At 42.0% G+C, this 18,625-nt stretch overlaps 1 protein-coding gene across 13 annotated transcripts in view; it reads left to right on the forward strand.

The window, feature by feature from the left end:
* The first annotated feature begins 571 nt into the window (after positions 1–571).
* Positions 572–18,625, forward strand: part of TCF12 (transcription factor 12) — a 278,333-nt gene continuing 260,279 nt past the window's right edge. For 2 of the 13 annotated variants that reach the window (XM_073618789.1, XM_073618791.1), the window contains exons 1-3: positions 583–1,248; positions 4,608–4,701; positions 5,316–5,388. In XM_073618789.1, coding sequence (XP_073474890.1) covers positions 4,630–4,701; positions 5,316–5,388 — 145 coding nt within the window. In that variant the 5' untranslated portion in view covers positions 583–1,248; positions 4,608–4,629. Of the gene's footprint in view, positions 1,249–4,607; positions 4,745–5,315; positions 5,389–18,625 lie in introns of those variants that run through there. The other 11 variants (XM_073618788.1, XM_073618790.1, XM_073618786.1 and 8 more) reach the window with 10 other exon arrangements.

Consider the following 18,625-nt stretch of genomic DNA (forward strand, 5'->3'; position numbering starts at 1 on the left):
ACACAAAAATACAGAAATGTGTAGAGAAAGTGAAAACCAAAGGGCAGCGATTTTTTATACCATTTTTTGCCACATTTGATGGGCATTTTTGTGTGCGGCAAAACCTGCGTTTGGAGAGCCATTATCAATAGAACTGCAAACCCCACGTACGTTTTCCCATATCTAGGAAGGGCGGCCCATTGAAATTCACAGGCTGACGTATGGGGGGGGGGATAATGCCCAAAAAAAAAAAAAAAACTCCCCATGCGTTTCAAAGCCTGTCATTGTGAATGGGGCCTTAGTTGTGTTTTAACCCCTGCATCGGGGGAGGGGCAGTAAAAGGGTAGAATATTTTGTAAATGTCTCCTAGCAGTCAGTGAGGGGGACTAATAAAGTTGAGTGACCCCCAGAGACTCGTCCCCGTCTGGGCGCGCACACAGCGGGGCTGCAGCTGCACACAGCGCGGAGCGGAGGAGCCTCAGCAGGCGCTCAGCCGCTGTACAGGGGGGAGGGGGAGGTCGCGTGCACGCTCAGCGTGGGCGAGCCTCATTAACACGTCTATCAGCCGCGGGAGCGCGCCCTCCATCCAGCCAAGGGACTATATCCACAACAAGTGGAGTGGAGCCGGGACGGGGCGCGCCGTCCTCCCCCGGCTGTCCCATGTGCCGGGACTTGTCGGAATTAATGAAGCCGCCCGCTGTAGTGACAGAACATTCATCACCCGGCTGTGACAGCATCGATCGCTGCGCCTGACACACTCGTCTTCTGCAACCCCACAGAGGGGCCCCGCAGCTGCTCTCCTCCTGACCGACCCCGTCTGAGAAGGCCGCTCACACGGCTCCAATTAGCAGCGTCCTCCCTCACACGCCGAGCCAATCCCGACCGGGCTTCGCAGTCCTCGCTTTGTGTATCCCTCCGCCCCCATAGTCCCCGCCCCCTCACCTCCTCACATTGGATCGGCGGAGGAGTCGGCGCGAGGAGAATGTAGCGCCGGCCGTGTGCCTGGGGCGGAGGGATCCCTCGGAGCTCTAACGTGGTGCTCAGGCTCGACGGGGAGCGAAAAAAATGTCTGCCTGAGGGAGAGGGAGGGAGACAGCCACAAGTTCTACCGGGGAGAGGAGCGGCTCCGCCGACACGCCAAAACCGCACTAAAGCCGCACAAAGCCTCACCGGAGCCCAGCCAGAGCTCTCCGCCCGGGACGGGGAGGAGACTGGAGCGGGACAGGCGGAAACTTCAACCCAATTGTTGGATGTTTAGACGGAAAAAAGGTAAGTGGGGGGCCCGGGGGGAGAGAGGGGGGGACGGGACAGTCCCGGTGTGCCCCCCCATGTCAGTGTGCGGGGTCCTCATCCCCCTGTCTACCCCTCCCCCCCTGTGTACCCCCCATCCCCCTCCACTAACTTACACCACAACTTGTCTCCTATTGTTAGTGGAGGAGGGGAGGCACTTCTCCTGTATTGTCTCCGGGCATGGATCACCCCCCCCCAATACCCATCATAACCCCCCCAATACCCATCATATAACCCTCCTCATCACTCCCCCCCCCAATACCCATCATTTCCCCCCCCTCCTCATCACTCCCCCCCCCCCCCCCCAATACCCATCATAATCCCCCCATACCCATCATATCCCCCCTCCTCATCACGTAACCCCCCCCCTCATCATCACCCCCTCCTCATCACTCCCCCCCCCAATACCCATCATTTCCCCCCCCTCCTCATCACTCCCCCCCCCCCCCCAATACCCATCATAATCCCCCCATACCCATCATATCCCCCCTCCTCATCACGTAACCCCCCCCCTCATCACCCCCCCCTCATCACCCCCCCCTCCTCCACTTACCCCCCCTCCTCATCACTTACCCCCCCAATACCCATCATAACCCCCCCAATACCCATCATATAACCCTCCTCATCACTCCCCCCCCCAATACCCATCATTTCCCCCCCCTCCTCATCACTCCCCCCCCCCCCCCCAATACCCATCATAATCCCCCCATACCCATCATATCCCCCCTCCTCATCACGTAACCCCCCCCCCTCATCACCCCCCCCTCCTCCACTTACCCCCCCTCCTCATCACTTACCCCCTCAATACCCATCATATCCCCACCCTCGTCACTCCCCCCCCCCCCATACCCATCATATTCCCCCCTTCTCATCACTTACCCCCCCCTTCTCATCACTTACCCCCCCTTCTCATCACTTACCCCCCCCTCCTCATCACTTACCCCCCCCCTCCTCATCACTTACCCCCCCTCCTCATCACTTACCCCCCCTCCTCATCACTTACCCCCCCTCCTCATCACTTACCCCCCCTTCTCATCACTTACCCCCCCTTCTCATCACTTACCCCCCCTTCTCATCACTTACCCCCCCTTCTCATCACTTACCCCCCCCTTCTCATCACTTACCCCCCCTTCTCATCACTTACCCCCCCATACCCATCTTATCCCCCCCCTCCTCCACTTACCCCCCCCTTCCCATCACTTACCCCCCCATACCCTTCATATTCCCCCCTCCTCATCCCCCCTCATCCACTTACCCCCCCTCCTCATCACTTACCCCCCCCAATACCCATCATATCCCCCCCAATACCCATCATATCCCCCCCTCTTCACTTACCCCCCCAATACCCATCATATCCCCCCCTCTTCACTTACCCCCCCAATACCCATCATATCCCCCCCTCTTCACTTACCCCCCCAATACCCATCATATCCCCCCCTCGTCACCCCCCCCCCCCCATACCCATCATATTCCCTCCTCCTCATCACTTACCCCCCCCCCCGATACCCATCATATTCCCCCCTCCTCATCACTTACCCCCCCCCCCCGATACCCATCATATTCCCCCCTCCTCATCACTTACCCCCCTCGATACCCATCATACTCCCCCCTCCTCATCACTTACCGCCACCCCGATCTTCAAATCATCTTCCCACACATCACCTATTACCCAACCCCCTCCCTGCACACCTCATTGGGGGAGGTTCTTGGTTATGAAAGTGAGTCAAAAGAGAGGTTTGGGGTTCCATACAAATAATGGAGACATTATAGTTATAGAAGTGGCAGCCCCCCAATATCCCCCCATCCCATACAGATTTGGGGGGGGGGGGGTGCGCATTCTACTTGGGGAAGTGTCTGTCTGCGCCCCCTCCCAGTACACTGATCAGGACAGGGGGAGATCACACTATTGGACGGGGTATAACTTCTGTATGAATAATGGAGACAGTCTAGTTGTGGAAGTGTCTGTCTCTCTCTGCACCCCTTCCCATTGTACTGATCAGGGTAGAGGTCAGGAGAGACACATAGATTTGGGGGAGGGGGGGTTCTTTAGTAAAAATAGATACATTTAGGTTGGGGATGGATGTGACTGTTTGCCCTCCCATAATCCCCCCCCCCCCCACAAATCCCTTTCCCTTCCCCTCATCCTGGTGTCAGATGGGTTGATCAGGATAGTCGGGGTCAGCAGAACATAGACTGGGTGGGGGGATAGTTAGGCTGAAAATACTAAAATGTACCTCTTATTTGTAAAGATGTTAAACTGAATGATCTCCCCTCCCTCCAGCCTCTACCTCTGTCCTGATTAGTCCCTCTTGACACCGAGATATGTCCAAGGATGTAAATGGAGACATGCTGACACTTTCCCAACACACTGCTATCCAATATTTGTAAAGGATTTGGATCCATTTGTGTTAGTGAAGTGTCTGTCTGTGTCCTTTACATTCTCTGCCTCTCATCTCGGTGTAAGATGGGCTGATCAGGACAGAGGTAGAGGCTGGAAGGCGGGTTGGACGGTGCAGTTTAACTTCTTTACAGATAATGGCTACATTTATTTTAGTTGGGGAAGTGACTGTCTTCATCACCTTTACATTCTGTGCCTCTCATCTGGGATGATCAGGGCCAGGAAAGCCTGTCCAGTCCTTTGCCTCTCGGATGTTCTGATCAGGGCAGGAAAAGCAGAGACATGGGTAGCTTTAACTTCTTTACAAATGGGAAAGAAGAACAATCTCTCTCTATTTGTCTTCTCTGCCTGACATTCCAGTGTTAGATGAGCTGATCAGGACAGAAGAGGCCTGCAAAGACATAAGTTGGCCACACGCTATACAGTCTGATTGTCCAATCTCTGTCAGGCATCCGATAGGATGAGATGTGATCAATAATGTTGTATTTGATCACATTGAGCCCGTCGACTCTTGCTCAGTTAAAAGGGAAGTTAGGAGTCATTGTTTTGTTTCTGATTCTTTTTGATTAAATTGCACATCGTTCGGATAAAATCAAAGCATGTATGCCCACCATCAGATCTACCAAAACGATGTAATCTGAGGACAAACCCCTAAACCTTTTATTTAAATGGTATCAAATCAGGCTGGCCTTTGCACTACAGAGTTGCTGGTTGATCTAAAGGAGTTTGTACAATCTGATTGTGTATTGTAAATGGGAGGGGGTTAATTACCTAATAATGGATATATTTATAATGGTGGGGGAGGGGGGTTAACTTCTTTTATACATTTATATTGGGGAAGTGACTGTCTGCCTCCCCCTCTAGTGTCCGGGTAGAGGCAGACTGGGGGGGGGGGGGGTTGCTTGTGATGCAGCTGGTAAGTGTGTCTCTCCTTCTCTAGGAGCTGATCTGAGTGGCTGGAGATGAATCCTCAGCAGCGGATGGCCGCTATAGGCACAGACAAGGAGCTGAGTGACCTCCTGGATTTCAGTGCGGTATGATATCCTTTGGGCTCTTATGGCTTCTTCCTACTACATGGTAAAAGCAGCTCCTGAAACACGCAGACTGCTAGACACCTTTACTTTGAAGTCATGTCTAGACTGGTAACATGTAATCACTTAAAGGACTAAAAGGGGGTCAATTGGTTTAGAACTCGGAGGCTGTTCATTGACCCTAAAGGCAGCAAATCCAATTACAGTTGCTTAAAATTTGCTTAATACTTTATGTACTTTAAATGTAAAACTGGAGATAAAATGAAGTAACCTATCTGGATGATGGCTTAATCCACACTTATTGCCTTGAATAATTAAATCTTCTGCTTTAAACAGTGTGTATTTGTGGAGTTAATTATCCAAGGTAGACCCCAGAAAGATTAGGATGCATTTTTTTTTATATTGTACACAAGTGGATGGGATTGATGCTGTAATCTGTCGTAGTGTAAAGCTCAGTGTTTGTTTTTTTTAAGGTTACTATGCCTACCATAGATTGTTTGTTTGAGACAAAGAAGGTAAAAAATACCTCATAGTAAGCAAGCAGTCAGGTATTGTAATATTTGTTGCTATATATACTGAAGTACAATAAATCTGAATCCAATTCTTCTGTTTTCCAGATGTTTTCCCCACCTGTTAATAGTGGGAAAACCAGACCAACTACACTAGGAAGCAGTCAGTTCAGTGGATCTGGTAAGGAATGGTTAATATGAGATTTATTACTTTGCACAATTGGTGGTTCTTGTTTACAAGTGATGTGTTTAGTTTGTTGCGGTTGATTTTATCACTTTTGTAATTGTTTTCTGTAAGTTTGTATTTCATAGCATTGCTATTTCTCCTTTTGTAGTCCCGTATGGTTTTTCTCTTAAGCCAATAGCACTGTTATATGAAATATTTTTTTAAATAATATTATATACATTATTATTAAAAATGGTTTTAATGAACAGATTTTGGAATGGGTTTAGCTGTGACCATTTTGCTGGCATTCTTTACAGCCAACGCTTGGAATGGATAAATAAGTTTGTGTGCTGTGTTTTTGACTGAACTGAGTATGTGCACACTTTATTTTTGTAGTCTAGTACTTCTCTGCCTTGTAAATTTTTTAAAAAACAGATAAGAGATTCTTAACACCATTTTAACATTCATGCTTCTATGCTTTAGAGGACATAAGGCTCACTTAAACAAAACGAAGAAACAAAGGGCTGATTACTAAATCTATTGGAAGGAACATGGATAGCCTTCAAATTGGTTCCACATGTTTTGCTGCATGTAGCTAGTACTACCAGATGTAGTGTGCAAGACAGATTACATTATGACAGCCTAAGATATTACCTGGATACATTGTATCACGGCTATATCTAAAGTGCTGACTTTTGAATATTGGTTTGATTCTACTATGATGTAATTGTCTTGTTTTAGCTCTTTAAATGCCCATTTAAATTGGTATGTTAAAGACGGTGGTCTATTGCAGTTGACCTTTTCTGATGTAGATTGGAGGTATTTGAATGTTGAGGTATAGCTATGTTATAGCAAGGTTCATTTCTGAGTTGATTGTAGTACAGTTTGGTAGACTTGGGTTTATCATAATTTATGATTTTTGTTTTCTGTTTTATATCTAAATTTTGGTTTTGAGGAAAAATTTGACAAATGTTTACCATCTCTATTTCCATGTTTTATTCTTGAAACTTCTTCTGTATTTCGATTCATAAAAGAAGTTGTTGTGCAATATGTCTACCTGCTAGAACTATAGAAACTATAGTATTGGTACCAAAATGTCTATTAAATGTCATTTTCTTAAATTTTATATGTAGTTGTCTAAATTTATGGTATACATAAAAGTACTATTGCAGTCATTTAAAGTCTATTGGTTTAACAACTGATGACTCAAAACTTGGTCTGTTTTAAAAGAAATTTGTCTCTGTGTTTGCAGATTGATTCCAGTTTACTTGAAGGGTTAATGCACAGGGGATCGTCATGGCATTTGTGTACATAATGCTTTTAAAATGATGGAGCCTTTGTATGATGTAGTTTTTAGGTAATAGATTTAGTGAGTATTTTGCAGCAATTGCAGTATTTTGTAGCTATTTCTGTGAACACTTAAGTTCTTTGTTGGCTTTTTGATTTCTGTGTAAATGACATGATTGTCAACTCTGTTTTAAATTTCCTCCCTTATTAAAAATATGTTACCTTGTAAGAATTCACACATCTTGCATGTCATTCATTCACAAGGCGTCAGTGGAGATATGTTGCTAGCTCAAGTAAAAAAAGTAGCGATGGTATGATTTCTTTCTTGCAGTGTGTGTGGGTTTTTTTTTTTTTTTTTTTTTATCTAGTCAGATACTTCAAATGGCTTGTCAGTAGTACTGTATGCATACTATATAAGCATCAGAACTTAAATTTGATTACAAGTTTAGTTTCAGGAACTGCCTTCAAATTCATTTTTTTTATCTTTTTAAAGATTAAAATTTGCAGGGTGTACAGTGTGGTGTGTGTGTGTGTGTGTGTGTGTGTTTGTTTGTTTGTTTTTTTTATTCATGTTATCCTAAACATTTAATAGTTTAGATTTTAAGGGTTTTGTTGTGATGGCTGCATCAGACAGTATTTATGATTTCCTGTGGATTTTAAAAGCTTTTTTTTTTTCTTTGCGGCTGTTATAAAGCTGTCCCAGTATTAAATAAAATATTTGCATGTAATGAAGTCCTAATGTGATTTTTTTTTTTTAAATACAGTATGAGCAAGAATATTAACATCTACTAGAGTACATATAGGCTTCTAAACAAAATATGACCACTGTCAATTCAATGATGCTGCACTTTAGAGAAATAGTTAAGCATAGCTTAGATGTCACCAAGGGTGTGTGTGTATATGTGTGTGTGTATATATGTGTATATATATATATATATATATATATATATATATATATATATATATATATAATTTAGTGTGCGTTTTAAAACACAAGTCAATATAATTTAACATTTTATAAAAGCTGAGCGTTAAATATGTGGTGTTTATGGTGAGTGTTTTTAGTTTCTTGCACTGGAGTACAAGTAGTATTATCTCTGTTTTTTGCTTTGTGCATTTTAAAAATTCTACTATCAAAATCTATATGAATGTTTTTGAAGGCTACACATGTAAGTATAGACAAAGAATGTGCTCTGTGCTGCATGTGTCTTTAGTTTTGCTAAATGAAGCAGAATGTAAAAATAAGTACTCCATTTTTTTTTTTAATAAAATGTATGTTTGTGTGAAAATATTTAAGAGGGAGTATGTGTTTGTCAGCAAAAGCTTGTATTTTAAATGTGATTGGTATGATAAACCAACAGTTGGCATTTAATATAATCAGCATCTAATCTTGCACTGGTACAGTTGTATAAATACTCAATAAAACAAAACATTCTGCTTGTCCGTCAGTGGGTTACTGAATTGCTTCTTCTCTTTTTAAATATTGACCTTCCTTTTACACCTGTAGATCAGGCCATCTGAGATTTCACATTCTTGGTGGCAAGTTGACCACCTGTGGGGAATGGTAAAATAGACGCACATATGTAGTTGATCCAGGTGGGTACTGACGGCTCTCATCATCCAGGGGGGGATGGGTATTGTCTGGAAGCCATTGCTGTTCTCAAATGATGCCTATGCTGCTTTGATATCGAGAGGTAGGCAGAAGCCTATATGGTTACCCGTTATCTACAGGTGAATTGTTTCCAAATGTGACATCAAGTCCCACCTGCAGAGCACAGTTTTCAGATAAACTTGCATATTCTCAAGTATACTAGCGTCTTATTGGATATCCACAAAACATGAACATTTGAGAAACGCTGATGTAAACCAAGGCTTTGTGTGATTGTGTAAACAAATTTAGTGTATATAGCTTCAGAGCTTGTAAGAGAGCAACAGTTATGTAGTTAGCAGCCTTCTGAGATATTTGGTGATGCATGGTCACATAAGCATGTGAAGAACAATTGTGGCTGTTTTTGGGAAATCCTGTGTTGCCTGCTGAAGTTGGCCATAAATATTGTGTGTTAATTTGATGGACGATAAACCAAACTTATGCTGTACAGCACTGCAATAATGTAATACAGCATACATATTACAGTGTTCTGTACTTTGGCTTTTTTTCTTTTTTTTTTTTTTTTACAATTCTTTATTTCTCCTTTTAAGTGTCATTAAACGTATTTCCAGTGTTTCCTATAAATGACCACAATGTAAGCAACAGTGTATTGGACATCTGAAATAACTGATTATGAATACATTTTTTGCTGCACTGTGAGATTCGGGGATGGAGCAGGCTGCAGACATATCTATAGGAAGTTGATTAGGTAGTCCTTTAGCTACACAGGGCCTATCGGATGCTGTTGTGGTCACGTGATATTCTTTAAAGAATATGTAAGGTACTTTCTATAGTATAAAACATAACCTGTAAGCATATTAAACAAATACTTGTCATTTCTGCTGACTGACTCCCACTCACTTGCCCCACAAAGCCTTTGCATGTGTGTCCTTGTGAGGGGCTAGCAGGAGAGAAGAGGCTTCCATCAATCATATCGGCTTCTTAATACTGAAAGTGGTAACACAACAGCCAGAGAATTGGCTGTTTTATTTATTTTTGTTTTTTTACCACTCACAGTAGGTAATTCAACCAGGTATTTAATACACGTAAATAGTTGAATGATGGCAAGCTTCAGCACACAGCAAGAGAGCAAACAAAGAAAATTGTGTTTATTTTCTCTGTTGCCTTTTTAATTTTTTGGTTTGTCCTGTCCTCAAACAACTTTTCAGGTTGTTGTGGATGATCAGATCATGTTGATAGTTTTTATACTGTAGATGCTTGGAGACTATGGGGAGATTTACTAAATCTGGAGTATATGGTGCAGCGCTACATAGCGGCTTCCATGTGTTTTTTGTCAAAGTTTGACTAACCCACTGTAAGACCGCAAATCTTACTTTCTGGATGGAATGAAACAATTCACACATTTATGTAACCCATGCCAAAACTTGTGTACATTGTAATTTTAGGAACTCAGACTCCAATGCAAACTTCTGTCGGTCTAGAGTAAAACTGCAACACAAGTGAGCACTCTCCCAGGGCCCAATGCACACTTGGAAATTGTCACTGGTGCATGAAGCTCTGGCATTTAGAAATGGGTGGAAGGTACGGGTACAAATCCAGTCCCAAGTCTGTGTGCTGAGCACTTGTCATTGGGTGCATAATACGATTAAATGTTAGTATCACTAGGTGGAGTAGACGCAGCAGCTGTTAGCCACTCAAGAGTTTGACATGCTGCTGGCAGTGTGGCTGGATTGTGTGCCTGTGCCTACTGCCTGTACCTAAATGCTGGAGCCTGATGCACCAGGACTAAATACCCAGTGTGCACGGGACCTTATAAGTTTTCAAAAGCCAAATATTTTGTATACGCTTTTATTATAATATAGCAAAACACAAACTGACACTAGAAATACTAATTATTATTATACAGTATTTATATAGCACCAACAGTTTGCGCGTCCCTTTATAATGTTAAGGGAGACCGTAGTTACAATACAATAAAATACTAGAGAGTTAAGCGGACCCTGCTCTTAAAGAGGACGTAAACCCTAATGGGTTTTACTTCCTCTTTTTCCCTGCAAAGTAAAAGCATAACTGGCTAGTATGCATCGCATGCTAGCCCATTATGTGGCACTTACCTGCAAACAAAGCCAGTGCTGTCCCCGCTGGTGGCCACATCCATCTTTGCCCCTCTTCCTTCCGGGGCTGCAGGCTCCGGCTCTGTGATTGGCCAGAGCTGCGTGAAGTCACTCCTGCGCATGCGCTTGGGAGCTGTTAGTCACGGCACTTGCGAGTAAAGAAACCGCATGGAGGTCAGTTTCTTCACAGCTCATGCGCCGATGACATCGGCGTACTACAAGGTAAATATCTCCTAAACCGTGCACGTTTTAGGAGATATTTTCACTACCTATAGGGAAGCCTAGAATAAGGCTTCACATAGGTAAAAGTGACAATCAGGGGCTTACAATCTAATGGGGTGGGCAAGTGGTACAAAAGGTTATAGCTGTGGGGAATGAGCTGATGAAAGTGATGATAAAAGTTCAGTTAGTTGGAGGTGTGACCGGCCTCCCTGAAGAGATGAGTTTTCAGGGATCGCTTAAAGGCAATCCGAGTAGGAGATAGCCGAACAGATTGAGGAAGAGAGTTCCAGAGGAACTATAAAAATATAATTTTTTTTTTTTCCTATAAAAATAACACGGATGTTATATTTGCATGCTGTGTTGCAGTGCTTTTGCACAGAGCAGCCAGAATCCTCTTCTCGGGCCCCTCTTCTGTGCTCCTGGTCCCTCTCTCCTGTTGAGTGCCCCCACAGCAAGCAGCTTGCTGTGGGGGCACCCGAGCCAAGTCACAGCTCCCTGTGTCCATTAAGACACCGTGCCCCGGCCTGCCCTCTCACTCCTGATTGGCTAGCTGACTTTGACAGCAGTGGCAGCCAATCAGGAGGTAGAATCGTGGACATCGCTTTACAGAGAGGGACCTCAGGTAAGTGTTTGGGGGGGCTGCTGCACACGGAAGGATTTTCCCCCTTCCTGACCAGGCCCTTTTTTGCGATACGACACTGCGTTGCCTTAACTGACAATTGCATGGTCATGCGATGTTGTACCCAAACAAAATTGACATCCTTTTTTCCCCCACAAATAGAGCTTTCTTTTTGTGGTATTTGATCACCTCCTGTGTGTTTTTTTTTTTTTTTTTTTTTTTTGGCGCTATAAACAAAGGGTGACAATTTTGGGGGAAAAAAAGCTATATTTTTTACTTTTTGCTATAATATCCCCCAAAAATATATATAAAAAAATTTCTTCCACAGTTTGAGCCAATATTTATTTAAAAAAAAAAAAAATCGCAATAACCGTATATTGATTGGTTTGCACAAAAGTTATTGTGTTTACAAAATAGGGGATAGATAGATTTATGGCCTTTTTATTAATAAAATTTTTTTTTTTTTTTTTTTTATTAGTAATGGTGGCGAGCTGCGATTTTTATCGTGACTGCAACATTGCGGCAGGTAGATTGGACACTTTTGACACTATTTTGGGACCATTGGCATTTATACAGTGATCAGTGCTATAAAAATGCACTGATTACTGTGTAAATGTCACTGGCAGGGAAGGGGTTAAACACTAGGGGGCGATCAAGGGTTTAACTGTGTTCCCTCAGCATGTTCTAACTGTAGGGGGGATGGGCTTACTAGAACATGCCAGATCACTTCTCCCGATGACAAGCAGCAGTAGATCCCTGTTGTGTTGCTAGGCAGAACAGGTAAAAGTCTTGTTTACATAGGCATCCCCCGTTCTGCCTCTCCATGTCACGATCGTGGGCCACCGGTGGACATTCAGTCTGTGGGACCCACGGGTGCGCGGATGACACCGCGACGTACGGGTACAGTGTTTTGCGCACGTATACCGGCGTGAATTTTTACCTCAAACTATTACTGATATTTTAATCTACACAAGCCAATAAATGACTAGATGTAGCTGTAAAACCTTACCCTAATAAAAGCATACTAGGGAGTAGGAGTTGTTAATTAAAAAAGTAGCTTTACAAAGGATTGCTATATATTAGACACATTTAGTAGTAACAATTATCCAGTGAAATCAAAGCTATATTATTATATTTTGCAAACAAAAGTTTCTTTTTTACACCCCCCCCCCTCCCCCTTACTCTCCCTTGCTATTCAGTGAACATCTTCACCAGAAAGTATGGCCTTTCTATTTTCACAAGTTATGTTTACAAACACAGCTTTGTTTTATAGATACAGCAATACAAAGCATCTATTCAGAGAGGACGCCAATTATCTCACCCTAGTATCACATAATAGAAGACAACCTATCTCCTGAAATACTAGTAAATGATGTATGGAGGGCATCACGCTCCCAAAAAGGCCCAGACCAACTACAAGGCATGTAGTGGTATTTCCTAAGCAAGATATACTGTTGGTGCACAATCTCTTATACAAGATGCATTGTTAATAAAGACAGACAGAAAATGTTAAATAAAAGAGATGCATAATGAGGTTATTTGCTCGATAAACTCCTCATTTGCACTTGACTCAAACGCTGACCAAATTTTTCAATCAGAATAAAAAAATTAATGTTTCAGGCTGTTTGCGGGGAAACAAAGAGGCATTTGTAACACATTCCTAATGCCTTCAGGCAGGTGTTTTAGCTAATGAAAGATACCAATTTTAATCGTGTAGCAAGATCACAAGAAGTGACTGATGCTTTCACACATTTTAGAGTTAAAGACAATCACACTTATCAGCTAAAAGGGATCTTGTGTGGCTGTCATCAAACCATCAATTTTATGAACACTGCAACAGCAAGATTTCTCTTGCTAGAAAAAATTATTTATTTATTTTTTTTAAGAGGGTGATGCAAGCAAATTTTGAATGTGTCTCCTGTAAATTTTAAAAAGTAAAAATGTGCAGACTTACTAAAAATAAATGCACTCAAATTTATTCAAACTTTTTTTTTTTTTCTTACATTGAAAAATGTTACTATAAATAACTTGCACTTGTTCCATGACTGCATCAACTATGTAAACATTGTGCTAAACCACTTACCGCACTCATCTACACAGTCATGAATCAAGCTTCTTGCTACTTTACACCATTCTACCTAGCAAGGAAAAACTAAAGCTAGTCTTGGACCTGGGCTAAGCTTAGATGTGTGGCTGAACTGCCACACTTCTGACAAGCAATCTGTTAGGGTTGCTTTTCAGGAGTTTGGCAGGCAGTGTGAAAGCAATATGACTCTTCCTCACCACCTGTTTTAACTCCATAAATGCCACACCAATGCACCGCAACCGCATGCATTGCATGCGGTTGTGGGGCATTTATGTCACTTCTACAATCAAATTGGTTGCATTCTGTGGAGGTACTTTCCACCGAACACTACAGGGGTGATCATTTTTGGTGTGGGCACAAAGCAAAGCAACATATGAACACTCCTGTCCACTGCCTTTGCAAACTAATGGGAAGGGGAGTGCTAAAAATGTGGTTAAATCTTTTGTTTTTAAACTCTCCCCAGCTGCAAGTCTAAATCGGCCATTAAAGCTTTTTTTTTTTTTTAAATTATATTAGAAAGTATGCACAGCTCAAGCAGAAAAGCCAGCCTCCCACCAGCATGCTGCAGAGAAAGATGCTTGACTTGTGTGGAGCAGAGGTGTCTCTGCAAAGCTCAGACATACCCCTTGTTATGTCAGATTTCCAATCAGCGAAGATCATGCTCCCTGTTGATTGGAGACCTATAGTGCCTACTTAACAGAGGGTCACACCTGTGCAGAGAGACCGGGATCAAGTGATATTCATGCAGTTTGTTCCAGAAAAATGTAGCTAAATAACCTTATCACTGTACACTTATTGTATTACTGGATTCACACTGAAAAAGCATGCAGTTTTTTGTGCATTTTTAAGCGTTTCCCTTCCATATTTTATATTCTAGTCTCAGATAAATATATGGTTTCCAAAAATTTTTTAGAAGACCACAAAAGCCACACAGTGATGTTATACAAATTCCAGCAGGCTTTATTTTCCATAAGGCACTGAACCTGAGTAATCTGTATGATTCCGTGTATGCTGCAGTTTTCCTGCGACAGTTATAATGCTGCAACATGAATGCAGCTCAATTTTACAGACACCACAGAGCTCATCTGGAAGCAGTCTATAGGCATTCAGCACTACTTTAAACTATATCTTTATGTGTGTACAGTGTTCTCCCTCTCCTTCCAGGCTCACCAAGCACCTTTTGTGAGGCCAAGCCCACAGCAGAAAGTTTAGGATGCAAAGTGCATAAATGAAGGTACTTACCTCTTAGAGCTGCACGATTCTGGCCAAAATGAGAATCACAATTTTTTTGCTTAGAATAAAAAGATCACGATTCTTTTAACGTAAAATCTTTCACATTATACAAAAAAAACAAAAAAAACCCAAATGGGCTAACTTTACTGGTTAGATTGTGTGTGTGTGTGTGTGTGTGTGTGTGTGTTTTTTTTTTTTTTTTAATTCATTAAAGTAATTGTTTCCCAAAAAATTGCACTTGAAAGACCACTGTGCAAATACAGTGTGACATAAAATATTGCAACAACCACCATTTTATTCTCTAGGGTGTCTACTAAAAAATATATATATGTTTGGGGGTTCTAAGTAATTTTCTAGCAAAAAAAATTATTTTAACTTGAAACCAACAAATGTCAGAAAAAGGTTTAGTGTTTAAAGTGGAGTTCCACCCAAAAGTGGAACTTCCACTTATCGGATTCCTCCCCCCCTCCGGCATCACAGTTGGTACCTTTCAGGGGGGAGGGGGGGTGCAGATACCTGTATATTACAGGTATCTGTACCCACTTCCGGCATAGATAGCCACAGAATCTGTGGTTATTTACGCCACTTCCTGTCCCCCCCCCCCCCCCCCCCGCTGTCTGCTGGGAAACACACGGGTCCAAGAGACAGCAGGGACCATCCGTATTGCGCTGCGCGACTCGCGCATTCGCATTAGGGAACCGGGAAGTGAAGGCGCAAGCCTTCACTTCCTGATTCCCTTACCGAAGATGGAGGCGGCAGCACCCGAGGACCGAGAGACGGTTCGGCCTCGGGTGCTGACATCGCGGGCTCCCTGGACAGGTAAGTGTCCATGTTTTAAAAGTCAGAAGCTGCAGTATTTGTAGCTGCTGACTTTTAAAAAAAAAAAATAAAATTTCGGCGGAGCTCCGCTTTAAGTGGTTAAACTTTTTTCACTTACACAGGAAGTCTGTAACAATTTGTCAATGGAATAATGTTTATACTTAAGTTCAACTGATAAAGAATGTTTTGTTTTTTGGCAGACTGCCTGGTTTTTCTCTTCCTTTCTTTTGAGGGCTGTGGCTTCAGAAGAGCAGAGAATTCTTTGCATAGAAAGAATTGTGAAACACTTTAGTCAAGATCGCGATAACGATTCTTGACGATTAATTGAGCAGCTCTATTACCTCCTGAGTATTTCTATGTTTTTGAGGCCTTAAAAGTCCAGAACAATGGCAGGTAAAATGCAGACCAGGAATTCCATGTCCCTGAACTCTATATGGATCAAAGGCAGAGGAAGCACTAGGTCTAATAAACCCACAAATAATCTGAAACCGTGTCAATACTATCACAGTAGTAGAAGTTAGGAAAAAAAAACAATTTTTGCCTAAATACCTCAATGCCACTGTGTGCGTTTATAGTGCAGGCACAATTAGGTCTACTGTAGATGGTGCATAGTCAAAGAACTGCTCTAACATTTTTATTTGTTTGTGATGTACATTGTCCTTCCATGTGCACTTTACAGCAAAGGCTAGCTATAAATTGAGATATATATATATATATATATATATATATATATATATATATATATATATATATATATATATATATATATATATATATATATATATATATATATATTTATATTCTCTATTTTCCAACTTGAAGACTCTCAAAACTAGAGAGTTAAGATTGCAGTATACAGAAGAGCCTTGATGTGAGCTTTAAGGCTTCCACATATTATTTGCAAATATGTGCAACAAAACCCTCTGTTTTTAACGTGAATTTTTAGACCGGGTGAATTTGGTTTGTTTGCAGGCTAGCTGGTAAGTGTGCTGGGAAATTTTTGTTTGTGATCTACTGTAGATGCTGCATAGAGTCAAAGAACCTCTCCAATCCTCCAAACACTCCTCTCATATGCTGTCTAGGAGACTGTCACTCCTCCACACATAACTCTGTACAATACAAAGGAAAAGCTGCACACCAATGAGATCGTCACAGGCAAAACTTTTTAATCAGCCAATGAAGCCCTACCATGTTTTACCCAATGGGCTGTAGATGGTCCGCTATGGTAATGTGCATTCGAATGTAATTTATCACAACACAAAACAGTTTTGAGCCAGTCCAAAGACCTCCTCATGTACATGCCTATATTTATTTTTATTTATTTCAGATACTTATATTTACGCATATTTACGTCAATTTATGCAGCGCTTTACATATATATTGTACATTCACATCAGTCCCTACCCTCAAGGAGCTTACAATCTAAGGTCCCTAACTCGCATTCATACATACTAGGGACAATTTAGACAGGATCCAATTAACCTACCAGCATATCTTTGGAGTGTGGGAGGAAACCGGAGTACCCGGAGGAAACCCACGCAGGCACAGGGAGAACATGCAAACTCCAGGCAGGTAGTGTCATGGTTGGGATTTGAACCAGCGACCCTTCTTACTGCTAGGCAAAAGTGCTACCCACTACACCACTGTGCCACCCTGTACATTATAGACATACATCAGTAAAATGCTCAATGCACAACACACTAGGTATCCCCACGCATATCAGAGGTAGAAGAATATTGGGATCATTATTTGGGTTTAACTCTAAAGTGAAGATCTCTAAAATGTTTTAAATGTGTTCCCCATTCATAATATTGGAAATTGAATTTGAGGTTTTGGGATTGGATAACTTTTGTTCATCGAAGTCTAACATCAATAGTTTATGGAAAATTTCAATATTCTATTGTGTTTATAAACACACTAAGGGGTTACTTTTTTGGAAGATAAGATTCCCTAAACATTTGCACAAGGTTTTAAACCTTTTCAGTAATTTCCAACTGATCTGCCCCATTTTTTCCTATTCGCTGAGCTGAAAAATACATTCTAGGAAGAACAATGTTGTCCTTTTTTTTTTTTTTTTTTTTTTTTTAACACAAATTACATAATGAGATTACAGGAGGAGCCAAGTCACCACCACCAGGTCCGGTGGTTTTGGGGCTGCATCTTAGTTGTTACTGGAGATTGGTGTATGGCTTACACTATGGATATGAATTGGGTAAATGAGGGATGTGACGTTTTGCTTTGGGCTTGAAAAAGAGCCAGTTGTAAGCCTCAAATGTCGCTCATGGGGGAGCTATTCTTATTGCTTTTAATTATTTATCAATAAAAGAGCTATTTTACTTCAAAGACTTGTGTGCAAATCACAATTTTCTGAACTTTCATAATAGGATTTCAGACACTCATTCTTTATCTTGCTGCTTGTATGGCTTCACTATTGGTTGTATTCTATAAAGAGGTTTATGTGACAGTAAATGGTTACTGCAGGTGAATCGCTAATTTAAAAGCAGTATGATTCACCTGCAGTGATGTTTTCACGAATGTAACATTCTATGCTTTATAAATATGTCCCTAGGTTTTTTTATATATATTTTTTTTTAATTGTGTTCCAAGCAAACAAATGTGGCTACACATGAACATTAATAAATTGCTCCTTTCAAAATTGTAAAAAAGAAAGTCACGCCAAGCGACTATTTACTTTTGAATTTTACCCGGTTCCTTTATTAAAGTGGTAGTAAACTCTCAAAGTACTCTTTTACTCATTTGAATAACAATACTGTGCAAATCGTTGTCTTTAGATCTATTCTATAATGCTTGCTTTTTTTGCAGACCATTTCTGTTGTATGAAGTTACCAGCGCATGCGCATAATTACCTCTGCTTATGACATGCTTCTCGTGCCTTAGTCCCTGTGATAACGTGCCGCCCCTTGCTCAGTCCTTTCTGCGGCATCGCTCCATATTCCCATAAGAGGAGAAGAGATTGACTGATTGTATTGAACACACAATGTACTCGCTGTGCATGCGCGAGATTTCCGACAGGGGGCAACAGGGCGAAAGCTCAAAGTGCTGCGGGCACAGAAGACCGTAATCAACATAGTGCCAGCTTCGGACGGAGTGGAACAAATTTCTAATCTGCACCAAATGCAAGTAAGAGACATCCCAAGTGGTCATCCAACTGGACAAAATGTGTTGGAAACCTTGAACATACTGGCTGCATTGATAAGGAGCACTGGAGGGGCAGAGTTTACTACCACTTTAAAACTAAATTA

The sequence above is a fragment of the Aquarana catesbeiana genome, linkage group LG03 (assembly GCF_042186555.1).
Source record: "Aquarana catesbeiana isolate 2022-GZ linkage group LG03, ASM4218655v1, whole genome shotgun sequence".
NCBI classification, from domain to species: Eukaryota; Metazoa; Chordata; class Amphibia; order Anura; family Ranidae; genus Aquarana; species Aquarana catesbeiana.